This window comes from Euleptes europaea, chromosome 14 (assembly GCF_029931775.1).
Source record: "Euleptes europaea isolate rEulEur1 chromosome 14, rEulEur1.hap1, whole genome shotgun sequence".
Taxonomy (NCBI): Eukaryota; Metazoa; Chordata; class Lepidosauria; order Squamata; family Sphaerodactylidae; genus Euleptes; species Euleptes europaea.
The window spans coordinates 6,150,550-6,163,927 of NC_079325.1; the positions used below are offsets into that span (position 1 = coordinate 6,150,550).

The 13,378-nt window shown below is 47.1% G+C and overlaps 1 protein-coding gene across 1 annotated transcript in view; it reads left to right on the forward strand.

Moving 5' to 3' along the window:
- POU2F3 (POU class 2 homeobox 3) overlaps positions 1-13,378 on the forward strand; it is a 96,213-nt gene that overhangs the window by 38,448 nt on the left and 44,387 nt on the right. Inside the window, exon 4 of the mRNA XM_056860860.1 lies at positions 2,889-2,923. Within this exon, the coding sequence (XP_056716838.1) occupies positions 2,889-2,923 (35 nt within the window). The remainder of the gene's footprint in view (positions 1-2,888; positions 2,924-13,378) is intronic.

The window sequence follows — 13,378 nt, forward strand, 5'->3', positions numbered from 1 at the left end:
AAGCATTTGCATTTAGAAAATCTGGTGCTGCACCCATGGGGTACAGTGAGATGTAAATGTAATGAAAGAAATGCTTAAAGGTTCACCCAGTATCAGTCTGGGGCAGTGGATGGGGAGGGGCCCTGTCTCAGCAACAGAGTACATGTATTTCATGTTAAAAGTCCCAGATTCAATCCCTGCCATCTCTGGTTAAATGGCCACAGGTGATGGTAAAGATATAGCTTTCAATAGGGTTGCCAAGTCCTTCTTTGCCACAGGCAGGAGGTTTTGGGGGCCGAGCCTGAGGAGGGTGGGGTTTGGGGAGGGGAGGGACTTCAATGCCATGGAGTCCAATTGCCAAAGCAGCCATTTTCTCCACGGGCCATTTTCTCTGTTGGCTGGAGATCAGTTGTAATAGCAGGAGATCTCCAGCTACTACATGGAGGTTGGCAACCCTACAACAGTCAGTCTCAGTATAAGCCACCTTTGTGAGTTCACTTAGGTATGTGATAGCCAATACCAAGCTTGGGAACAGATAGGCAGCCTTGCCTTAAGTTCATAACCTGAAAGATACACCACCTCACCCCGTGTATATGTCATCGCCTGATAAAGAGTTCCAGAGAACTTCAATGGTTGCACAATTCAAGCTCATTTAGGTTGGTCCTACCAAACGTTACTGATATTGTGAGGTTTTTGTGTTTTGCTTTGCACCAATGCTGCCTGCCTGCAACCTCATTCTATGTTATCCATGAAACGATACCCCCACCCCACCCCCATTTTTCAAGAAAAAGGCACTAGGAATCAAGAATTGCTCAGGGGGGTTCTTGTTAGCTGCCTAGTCATCACGACTCTAGATGCACTTATAGATTCTGTGTTAGATGATTGCTTGGAGACCCAGGTTCTTCTCCTTCCTTTCTCAGGAAACTCAAGGGGAGTCTTGGGCTAAATCATGGAGGCATAGGGTTGCCAACCTCCAGGTGGTGGCTGGAGATCTCCCACTATTACAACTGATTTCCAGCCGATAGAGATCAGTTCCGCTGGAGAAAATGGCCTCTTTGGCCATTGGACTCTATGGCATTGAAGTCCTTCCCCTCTCCAAACCCCGCCCTCCTCAGGCTTCGTCCCCAAAATCTCCAGTAGTTTCCCAACTGGGAGCTGGCAACCCTATGGACGGACCACATAAACAATACGAAGTGTTTGTGTGCATTGTGAACAACACAAGGACGTTGTATCACTTTGTGAACCTTAATATATAACTCTGTAAGTATGATATTTACAACAGAGCCATCCTCAAACTCCCTGGGGCAATTTGAGGATGCAAAAACACTGAGGAGGGGGAGGCTACAGCTGTTTCTCCCTGCATGCTGTGGCTGCAAATGGAAAAGAGCCGGAGTCCATCTGCATGGCACGTGTGATACAAAGTTGAGCTGTTCTCCAACAAACATGAGGAGTTTGTAATGCACAGCCTGTCTCTCAGCCTACCCTAACTTGCAGGTGTTGCCCTGAGAGTCAGCAAGATAAGAAATGTGAACTATTTTGTTCCCCGAAGCATGCCGCAGAATGGATAAATAATAATTATTGGGCCCTCTCCCAGTCAGGATGACTGATGTCATTGCTGGGAATTAGATTGCATTAGAAGATAGCAAAGAAACTGGCACTGGTGCAGTTAAGGTAATGTTAGATTTTAGACCTGTTTGCCTACCCTCAACCCCCTGATGGTAGCATCCCCTTCGAATGTACACTTAATATACAGTCTGGTTTTGGGGCTCCCCCACTGAGATCGTGACCCGGGGTCTTGGACTTCCACCCCAAAGTCTGACCCTGACAGGACCGCTGCAATTTTGCCTTCATCACATGAAGAAACTAGCAGAGGGGCAATTCAAAGGCAATTCAAAGGTTGTTTCGATCCAAACTACCCCTCCCCCTAACACACCAGCTGAGGATAGGGTTGCCAGGTCCCTCTTCGCCACCGACGGGAGGTTTTTGGGACAGAGCCTGAAGAGGGCAGGGTCTGGGGAGGGGAAGGACTTCAATGCCATAGAGTCCAATTGCCAAAGCGGCCATTTTCTCCAGGTGAACTGATTTCTATCGGTTGGAGATCAGTTGTAATAACAGATCTCCAGCTAGTACCTGGAGGCTGGAAACCCTAGCTGAGGATCTAAACAGTTGTAGGGTTTTTTTGGGGGTGGCTTGGTTATTTATTTACAATCTCCCTTTCTTGCTGACACTCAAAGCAGATTCCATAGTGTAATAGGGTTGCCATGTCTGGGTAGGGAAATACCTGGAGATTTTGGGGGTGGAGCCTGAGGAGGGTGGGGTTTGGGAGGGGATGAACTTCAATAGGGTATAATGCCATAGATGCCACCTTGCAAAGGGGCCATTTTCTCCAGGGGAACTGATCTCCGTTGCCTGAGATCAGTTGTAATTCCAGGAGATATCCAGCCCCCACCTGGAATTGGCAACCCTAACAATAGGGTCTGGAGTCTGGACTACAGAAATCTGAGAGCAGATGTCTGAAAACAGAGCTGAAACAAACCTGAAATAAAGCACAAGCATTTAACATTGTACATTAAAATGGTGAAGAACCTTCCTAGTCTGGTGCTAGGATTGCCAACCTCCAGGTAGTAACTGGAAATCTCCTGCTATTACAACTAATCTCCAGCCGATAGAGATCAGTTCACCTGGAGAAAATGGCTGCTTTGGCAATTGGACTTTATGGGATTGAAGTCCCTCCCCTCCCCAAACCCCGTTCTCCTCAGGCTCCGCCCCCAAAACCTCCCGTCGGTTGGGAGTGATAGATAGCAATGTGTTAGTAGCACATGCCACAATCCCTGTCCTTTTACCAGTGCAAAGGTTGCCAAAATAACAGCCCTGGTTAATCCTGTGTGTTATTTTTCACTCTTTTCTAGGAAATGAACGAAACTGCCTGGATTTCAACAGACAGGTGAGACTGCTGATTTCAAACACTTTTCCTTGCTTGTGTGATCTGAAAGCCATTCATCCTGGCTCCAATGAAACCTGAGTCATTCCCCCCTTTCTGCCAATATTTGCATGAGACAGACAGACACCGGCCAGCTCTCATCAACACTGGATGGTATCAAGCTTAATGACATTTTCCCCTGGGTCCTTCATGGGTAGGGTTGCCAGTAGGGTTGCCAGGTTGCTTAGATTGGTGGGCAATTGCCTACCAATCCACTGCCTGGCTCGGAAGTGGGGATCGTGTGCGTGCACAGCTGCGCCAACACGATTGCGTTACTTTTGGTTTATATCTTGAAGCTTCACATCGCAACAGGCCTTTTCCCACTCAAACTACCAATGTGAGTGGTAAAAGGCCCGTTGTTATGCGGCACTTCTGGGTGTAGACTGGAAGTGAAGTGATCATGTAGGCACGGCCAGTTCAGAAAAAGGGATTGTATAATGGCATGGCAGTTGCAGAAGCTCCCTTTCCCCACATGCCATGGTCTTTGGATTGCCAACTCTGGGTTGGTAAATTCCTGGAGATTGGGGTGGAGCCTAGGTAGGGCGGGGTTTAGGGAGGGGAGGGACATCAGGTGTCATTCCATCAGGTGTCCTCCAAAGCAGCCATTTTCTCCAGGGGAACTGCTCTGTGTAGCCTGGAGATTGCCAACCTACATCGTCCCCATCTAAACTGGACCAGCATGCCTGGGAATTATGTTTCCAGCCCAAAACTTGCAATACGTATCTAAGTGCACAGACCCACGGATAGGGTTGCCAACCTCCAGGTGTTGGCTGGAGATCTCCTGGGATTACAGCTGCTCTCCAGGCGACAGGGATCAGTTCACCTGGGAAACATGGCCACTTTGGAAGGTGGACTCTATGGGGTAACACTGAAGTCCCTCCACTCCCCAAACCCCGCCGTCTTCCAGCTGCACCCCCAAAATCTCCAGGTATTTTCCAACCCAGAGCTGGCAACCCAACCCACAGAGGTCCCAGTGATAACATAGAGTATAGACAATAAGAAAGAATAAATAAGCAATAAATAATAAATAAATAGATAGGCCTGCAGCCTGTTCGCGTGAAAAATGCTCAGTCCCTAGTTGCCTCCGTTCACAGGCAAAGAAGGGGCAGACTCCGGGTAGCCTGAGTTTTTAAAATCAGTGATTGAAATTATTTTTACATGAATACTTATTTAAAAAAACCTAACAAATAAAAAGAATCAGCTCTGTTAGCAAATACAACTGCAGGGCAGAAAAAGGAGTTCTCTATAGGCTGGAGATCAGTTGTAATCCCAGGAGATCTCCAGCTACTACCTGGAGGTTGGCAACCCTACGCATTAGGGAGATGGTGTGTGAACCCTTCCTTCTCAGATGTTAGTTTTCTATGTGCATGAAGGGTTTTGTTTGTTTGTTTGTTTTTGCAAGCCCTGCCCCCATATAAGTGGCACAGTTCAGGGAAATCTTTCTTTCCCATGTGATTCTGCTGGTTGTGCAAACTGGCCACAATTCAATAGGACATCTGCCACAGCCTTTTAGCACAAACCAAAACCATCAGGGTTCTGCCATGTAGTGGCATGATCATTCCCTAGGGTTGCCAGCTCTGGCTGGGGAAATACCTGGAGATTTTGGGGGTGGAGACTGAGGAGGGTGGGGTTTAGAAGGGAGAGGGGCTTCGATGCCATAGAGTGCAATGGCCCAAACAGCCATTTTCTCCAGGGGAACTGATCTCTGTCACTGGGAGGTCAGTTGTAATAGCGGGACATCTCCAGCCACCACCTGAAAGTTGGCAACTCTACCGTTCCCAGAAATTACTTGTTGAGCTGCCACTGTGACATCTTGCTTTCTCCAATATGGGATGACTATGTCCTCCACCTAATGATTATGTCCTCCACATGCCACACAATGTTCCAAGATGTTGCCGCTGTTTTTCATTCTTTCAGTTGGTCTGTACAGATGCTGTGTTTTTAGACGGTGTTATTTATTCGATTATGGGACAGTTTTAATCACTGAGCTGCATCTTGCTGAAAGTTGCCTCAAGCGCCTGTTTGCAGAGAGGCAGCATGCAAATAATTTGCATGAATTCAGATGATTTATGCAGGAAGCCATCGGAATGAGCCTTGAGAGGCACGGTTGTGTGAATCCTCCATAACATCAGACATGAATATAAGATTATTACCATCAGGGTGGTTATGGCTTAGTAGAGGGATCCCCAACATTGTACCTCCCCAGGCTCCACCCCCCAAATCTTCAGATATTTCACAACCCAGAGCTGGCAACCCTACACAAGATCTATTGCATTCCTTCAAGGAATCAGGTCTTCTTCATATCCACCCAACCCTGCTTAAGTTGTCATTGGAAACACGGGCAGCAGCCTACGCCGTCTGCCCCCAGGTGTGTGGGAGGCTGGCCCCTGCTCTCCTTGGCATGGCTAGAGGGGAAAATGAAATTGATCCCAATCTTGGTTTTTCCACCTGAGCATCTTCCAAGACATGAGCAAGTTCCTCAGACAGGAGTCTGGCTGGGATTCATTGTCAATGATGCTTTTCTTAATTCCTTCTGTATTCCCATCTCAACATGTATCAATGTGTTGACTCATGCACGTCTTGGAGATAAGCAAGTGTTTGTCAAGAAACACACCTGCAGTGGCCATGACTCGCTTGACAGATGTCGTTAGCGAGAAAATATCCATGAGAGATGTTCTCGATAAGGCTCAGAGCTAGTCCCAGGTGAACCCACCTGCAAATTAAGGGTTAGATTCTTTATATAAGAACATAAGAAACGCCATGCTAGATCAGACCAAGACCCATCAAGTCCAGCAGTCTGTTCACACAGTGGCCAACCAGGGGCCTCTAGGAAGCCCACAAGCAAGACAACTGCAGCAGCACCATCCTGCCTGTGTTCCACACCACCTAATATAATGGGCATGCTCCTCTGATCCTGGAGAGAATAGCTATGCATCATGACTAGTATCCATTTTGACTAGTAGCCATGGATAGCCCTCTCCTCCATGAACATGTCCACTCCCCTCTTAAAGCCTTCCCGGTTGGCAGCCATCACCACATCCTGGGGCAGGGAGTTCCTGTCACTTTTGTCTTCTGCTCCGCTGTCCAAGGTAGGGTGAGTAGTTATGCAGGATTAGGCCTTCTTGATTGTGGTTCTGAGACTCTGGCAATCCGACCCTAAGAACGAAGATCCGTCTTCTTCCTCCCCTCCTGGTATTTAGGTATCGCACAAAGGCAGTGTTCTTTTGCAGAAGTTTTGAGGTAGGCCTGTAGTCGCTTTAGATACTTGATTTTGGCAGGTAATTTCTAAAGGACCTTTGGTGGTCTTATCTGTTGCTAAATTCACCTTGGTCATTTATGCATGGGAATTTTACCTGAGGTTCGTTGCTGGCTGGACCCACACTTTACGGTTGGGAATCTATGCACCAGCAGTCTCCAAGCTCAAATCAAGTCCCCACCCCTTTAAACGCTGCTCTGTAAGTGGCTTACTTGTAGTGCCTACTGTGAGGGTGAAATTCCCCCCAAAAAAACCCAATTGCCACATAAAAAAGCATTTTAAGAACAATAACAAAAAAACCTGGAGCAATCTGAAAGGAAGGGGGGGAGAAATCCAAGCCTTGGTTTTAAAAAAGCTTTTCTTCTGCTCAGAAAGAGCTATGAGGAAGCAGGAAGTATTTGAATCCCCGCCTCTAGATGTGCTGCTTTGTAATTGGCTATGAGAGAAACCAAACTTGCACGTCCGGCAGTTTGCCTTGTGCATGGGGATTTCACCCAGGCTTTGCTGGAAGAATCGGGTTAACAGAGGAATGGGAAGACCTGAACGTTGCGAGGGCTAGCAGCGAGGTCATCTCTAACGGACGGAATAACTCCAAGGAACAACCGAGACAGACAGGGGGTGAACGTGGGTGAAAGTACCAATGTATAAACGACCCTTGTGTTCCAATTTAAAAGGTGACTCGGCCATGTGAAGTTTTGAACTGCATCTGAAGGAGTCTGACTGAGCTTTTGCTATATAGCAGTATCTTTGTGGGAGGGAAGGCAGCATGGTAAAGTCCAATCTCGTCAGACCTCAGAAGCTAAGCAGGGTTGGTACTTGGAAGGGAGACCACCATGAAAGATTCTGCAGAGGAAGGCAATGGCAAACCACCTCTGCTTCTCGGTTGACTTGAAAGCCCCTTGCTGGGGTCACCAAAGTTAGTTGCAACTTGACAACACTTTACACACACACAGTATCTTTGCAATTGCAGCATTTATTTATTTTACAAAATGTATACCCTGCCTTTCTATCCCCATAAGCACCACCAAGGCGACTAACAAATTAAAACATATGTAATAAAATTACATCTTAAACATCAATAAAACCAACAAAACCCTCATCATTAGAACAATTAAAACAAGAGTTAAAATACATACATAAATATTTTAAAAACATCAATTCATACGATACTGGTTTGTACCATTTGCTTTTCACTGCGTTTTGTGCGCTGCCTTGTCGATTTCTTTTCCAAATGCAATGGTGGGAAGTGAATGTTCTTAATAAATAAAATAAAGTAGACAACGTTCTCCGAGGAGGTTAAGAGAAGCCCAGGACTTTGTCTTCACAATAATCCTGTGAGGTAGGTTAGGCTGAGAGAATCATAGAATCACAGAGTTGGAAGGGGCCATACAGGCCATCTGGTCCAACCCCCTGCTCAGTGCAGGATCAGCCTAGAGCATCCCTGACAAGTGCTTGTCCCGCTGCTGCTTGAAGACTGCCAGAGAGTGTGACTGGCCCAAGGCTTTTGAGTTTCAAGGCGGTGTGGGGACCTGAACTTTTGATCATTTTGATCCACAACATAACATGGTCTCCCCTGTTGCTGAGCTTCAGGGGGCAAAATGAAATGTTGGACTTCTTTAAAAGGGGGTGGTGGTTTTACATATTCAAGGCAGGCATGGCTGGAAGGCATCCCTAGGATGACATGATTGTTTTTGTATTTCTAGAAGGTATTTTATATCATAGGCGTAAACTATGGGGGGGCTGAGGGGCTCAAGCCCCCCCAAACTTGGCCAGGGAACTGAGCCCCCCCTGAGCAACTAGTGTCCATATGAGGGCTCAGTTACATTGGCAGCTGAAGCACAAACCTGCCCTACCTTCCTGCTGTATCATTTTACAATTTCCATTATTCTTTGGGTCTTTGTTTCTGGTTGCTAGTATGTATTCATGTGTTTATTTTGAATTTATACACTGCCTTAAAAGACCAGTTCCTATGGCCCAAAGGATCTTGCCTCTGAACTCTGCCGTTTTGTTCTCCCCCACAACTACTTCCGGTTTGGTGACAAGTTACACCTTCAAATCAGTGGCACAGCTGTTGGCACCCGCATGGCTCCAGAGGTTCATGGCAGATCTAGAATAGCTTTTTCTGAATTCCTACCCATTGGTAGGGTTGCCAGCCTCCAGGTACTAGCTGGAGATCTCCTGTTATTACAACTGATCCCCAGCCAATAGAGATCAGTTCCCCTGGAGAAAATGGCCGCTTTGGCAATTGGACTCTATGGCATTGAAGTCCCTTCCCTCCAAACACCTCGCCCTCCTCAGGCTCCACCCCAAAAACCTCCCACCAATGGGGAAGGGGGACATGGCAACCCTACCCATTGGCACCTCTCCTTTACTTGAGATTCGTTGATAACATTTTCTTTGTCTGGACTCACGGCAAAGAAGCCCTCAAAGGATTTCACCAGGCTTTCAACAACTTCCACCCCACCATCAATCTATGGAGCAGGATTTAAGCGTTCCTGCCGCCTTCTCTGCCCCATGAAATGGTACGGTCAGCAAAAGGCCATCATGCGGTTGATTCAACTCATCTTGTTTAGCTCTAAGGGCATTTTCGCCAATGACTGGAACAACCAAGTACACCGTATGCCTCTGCAACTGTTGAAGGAGAGGGTACACAGATTTGTACCATTCCAAGGGCGAAGCCGCGGCAGAAGAGGGGGAGGCTGCCGTCCGCCACCATCTGTCACCTGAGGCTTTACTGACAATATGTTTGTCCCGCAGCTTCTTAGCCACAATGATGCCCTGAACAGGAAAACATGCGGCCCTCAGAACGTGACCCAACCTGGTAGTTTAGAGGGCAGGGCTTGTCACGTGTCCTGCCCCTGCTTCCCTGATGATGTGGGGATGGAGCCTACAGGCTTGTCTTGTTTTTCAGCAACTCTGTTTTTCTAGCTAGAGGTGGTGTGTGCTGCGTAACCATCTACCTGTCCCACCCAAGGCCTGCTCTCTCGCTAGGGTTGCCAGGCCCCTCTTCGCCACCGGTGGGAGGTTTTGGGGGCGGAGCCAGAGGAGGGTGGGGTTTGGGGAGGGGAGGGACTTCAATGCCATAGAGTCCAATTGCCAAAGTGGCCATTTTCTCCAGGTGAACTGGTCTCTGTCAGTTGTAATGGCAAGAGATCTCCAGGTAGTACCTGGAGGTTGAGGAAACAATAGTACAAGGCTCAATCAATCATTTGCAAAAACGTATATTAGACAATTACAATAGTAAGAACTTCCGTTCTTCCTAAACAAGCAAAGAATATATTCATTATGAACTTTTGTAGAGCCTAAATGACCTTTCAATGAATTATATTTATTAACTTTTAGGATCATTGTTGTTAGATTTTTAGATAAGTTTCCTTTTTAGCACCTTTTGAACTTTCACTATTGTAATTGTCTAATATACGTTTTTGCAAATGATTGATTGAGCCTTGTACTATTGTTTCCTCAGCCAGACTTGTTAGTACTAGTGCATATTTCTCTCAGCAGTACCTGGAGGTTGGCAACCCTATCTGTTGTAAAGAGGGGCCTGCAATATTTCAGAGCCCGCAGCATCTGTAGACAGCCCTCTCCCAGAGGTAAAAATGTAAAATAACTCCTTAATGGTACCCCAGAATCTGCCTGCTGAGGCGAGCACGTCACCTTTCCTGATAGGGCCTTTCCAGAACTTGCAGGCTCTAGTCAGGCAGGAATATCATTATTATTATTTATTATTTATTACATTTATACCCCGCTCTCCCCAACCCGAAGGTCGGGCTCAGGCATCACGACGTTTTCCCCCCTCCTTTTTTCACAATTTGTCATTTGAGGTTCCCCTTGCGGCGTTTACAGGGAAGGTTCGGGTGAGGGCTGAGATCAATTGGATAGAAAAGCTAAACAGCTGGCAGGCCGACACCAAGCTGTTCGGCGTAGTCAGTTCTGGGCCCCTGGCAGAGATCAATCTGTCATTAGGAGGAAGGGCTGAGAAGAGAATGTTGCTTTTCTGGAAGGTTCTTCCCATCAGCTCAGAACAGATGGCGGGAACTTGCATCTTCGGGAGCCAAAATATAGGCGGGGCAGAGCAGAGAGAAAGACTAGAGGTCCCTGCTGATGTACATCCAGTTTGGCCTCTTCGCCAGTCACCTTGCTGCTTGTTCTTTCTTGTTCTCGCCACGAGAGACGTAAACAAGGAAGCGTACACCTTCTCCCGGTGCGGGAGGGTGGTTTGAATGGGAAGGTGTGTGTTTTCCATTGTGTGGGAACTGCCTGCCAGGGGAGAGAACTGGATGCATCTGCAAATAGGTCTCTCTCTCTATCTTCTTTTTAAAGATGCACTCTGAAACCCCTGCAGGGGCTGTCTCCTGAGGCCAAGCGCACAGTGGCTTGTGCCGACCTGACTTCAGAGGCCCCACACATGTTCCAAGTGGGGCAAATACATTTTCCAGAGCTGCCAGCTACAGCTGCAGTCTAGGGGTCAGTGCCCAACTGCTAGGGTTGCCAGGTCCCTCTTCGCCATCAGCGGGAGGTTTTTGGGGTGGAGCCTGAGGAGGGTGGGGTTTGGGGAGGGGCTTCAATGCCATAGAGTCCAATTGCCAAAGCGGCCATTTTCTCCAGGTGAATTGATCTCTATTGGCTGGAGATCAGTTGTAATAGCAGGAGATCTCCTGCTAGTACCTGGAGGCTGGCAACCCTACCAACTGGGGCCATGAGCTGCCATAGCTGGAGGTGGATCAGGAGTCAATTCCCCTCCAAGCCAGGGGCACCAGAGATCGAGTGAGAAATGGACTGGATTCTGAGTAGGAGAGCAGAGGGCAGCAGTTGGCCAGGTATGGCTGCCAGCTCTGGGTTGGGAAATACCTGGAGATTTTGGGGGTGGAGCCTGAGGAGGGTGGGGTTTGGGGAGAGGAGGGACTTCAATGGGGTATAATACCATAGAGTTCACCTTCCAAAGCAGCCATTTTCTCCAGATGAACTGGTCCCTGTTGTCTGGAAGGAGAAAAATTTAAAGGGATGGGCAGCCCTAGCAGCGTTATGGTGCTTTGTCAGTCCACCGGTGGACAGCTGGAACAGCATTTGAATTTTAAGTGAAAAGATGGTCACAAATCAGATCAAAGAAGAAGATGGAAGGAAAACATGGAAAACATTGAAATGCAATGAGCAGAAAGTGACAGCTCCTGGATTCAGTTAAAAGGAGGGTTATCAGCCCCCCCCCCATGGGGAACCTGTGGGAAAATATATATTTTTAAATGGCTGTCAGGCCAATGGTGTGAAGTCACTTCTGGAAAAAACTCAGAAGTGACATCACACTTCTCTAGCAATTGCTGAAAACTCTGGTAAACTCTATGGTTTTACCATAGTGTGTGTGTGTTAAGTTCCCCAAGTCCCTATAGGGTTGCCAGGTCCCTCTTCACCATTGGCAGGAGGTTTTTGGGGCAGAGCCTGAGGAAGGCGGGGTTTGGGGAGGGGAGGGACTTCAATGCCATAGAGTCCAGTTGAACTGATCCCCGCCCCTTGAAATGCTGTGTTGTAATTGGCTTACTTGTAGTGCTTACTGTGAGATAAAATCCCCTCCAAACCCAATTGCCACATTAAAAAGCATTTAAGAACAGCAGCAAAAAACAACGGAGCAATCTGAAAGGAAGGGAGGGGGGAATTCTTGGGTTAACAGAGGAATGGGAAGACATGGACATTGCGAGGGCTGGCAGCGAGGTCACCTCTAATGTATGGAAAACTCATGCATAACTCCAAGGAACAACCGATTCAGACCGGGGGTGAACGTGAGTGAAAGTACCCATGCATAAACGACCTTTGTTTAGGTATTGGAAGGCCCTTCGCTTTGTGTTTTTCTCCATCAAGGGAATATTCACTCAGGTGAAGCATCATCTCTTTTTATTGTTTCCAGTGCATGTTGTGCATGCATCCCACAAAATCTGTGCTAGATCCAAAGTTGGACAATGGTTTGCAAAATGTGGTCTAGTGTTTTCTTTTGGCAGTGCTGTGAGCTTGCCGTGGTTCTGCAGGAGCAGGAGATGTGGAGGCTGTTTTATGGAGGCATGAGATTGCTTCCTGAATTCTGCTTACACAAGAACCCTGCTGGATGAGACAGGTGGATCATGTACCAGCCTCTCAAACTGTTTCCCAACATGGCCAACCACATGTTTTGGAAGGCTTAAAGCACATGCAAAGAAGGTAGACCTTCCCCCTCCAACTGCCCATCCCAGCAACCAATATTCTGAGGTATACTGCTTCTGAGCATGGAAGGACCATTTAGCCTTTGTGCCAAACAACCATCTCCTCCATGAATTTGTCTAATCCCCTTTGAAAGCTGTGTAAGCCAGTAGCCATCCTGTGGCAATGAGTTCCATCAGTTAATTATGTCTTGTGCATTCTGTGAAAAAGAAAGCACGTTTTTAGCCCTTACGGGTGCAGAGATATGGGAGGAAAAGTGTGGGCAAAAGCTATGGAAATCTTTGGAGCCAGAAGGGTAACTGAATAAGTAATAGGGCAGCAATCGTCATCCTTCTTTCCTCTCTGCCCCAGATCATGACTAGCAAAACCAGAATTATGCAAAACAGCACAGAGGTTGGTCTTCTTTTAAACATAGGAGCTGGAAGGGACCCCAAAGGTCAGTTAGTCCAACCCCCTGCATGAGGAAATTCACAGCAACCTCCCCCTCCCGCTCCCCTAGTGACCCCCTGCTCTATGCCCAGAGGAAGGCAAAAAACCTCCAACATCCCTGGACCAACCTGACCTGGAGGAAAATTCTTTCCTGACCCCAAAGCAATGATCAGTATTACCCTGGGCATATAAAGAAAGGGCCACAAGAGCTGATCACTGGCTCATCCTTCCCTCTCATGATCTGCTTAGTTATGTAGCTTTTTAAAAGATTACACTGTTTTAAATATATGGTAAGCTGTCTTAAGAATGGCTGGTTGGCAGGCAGGAATCATCTATCTGAAATAAATGTAAAGCAAATTATGCAAAATAAGAGATATCATGCAAATTATACAGGTTCTGGAATTGCGCTGCCTGGATACTGAATCTGAATGCATTTTATTATTGTTCATATTATAATATTCTTTATTATCCAAATTATTCATTTTATTGCAATAATAAATCTTGTCCCATAGAACTCAAGGTGCTACTAGTAAAAACGGATGCTAGTCATG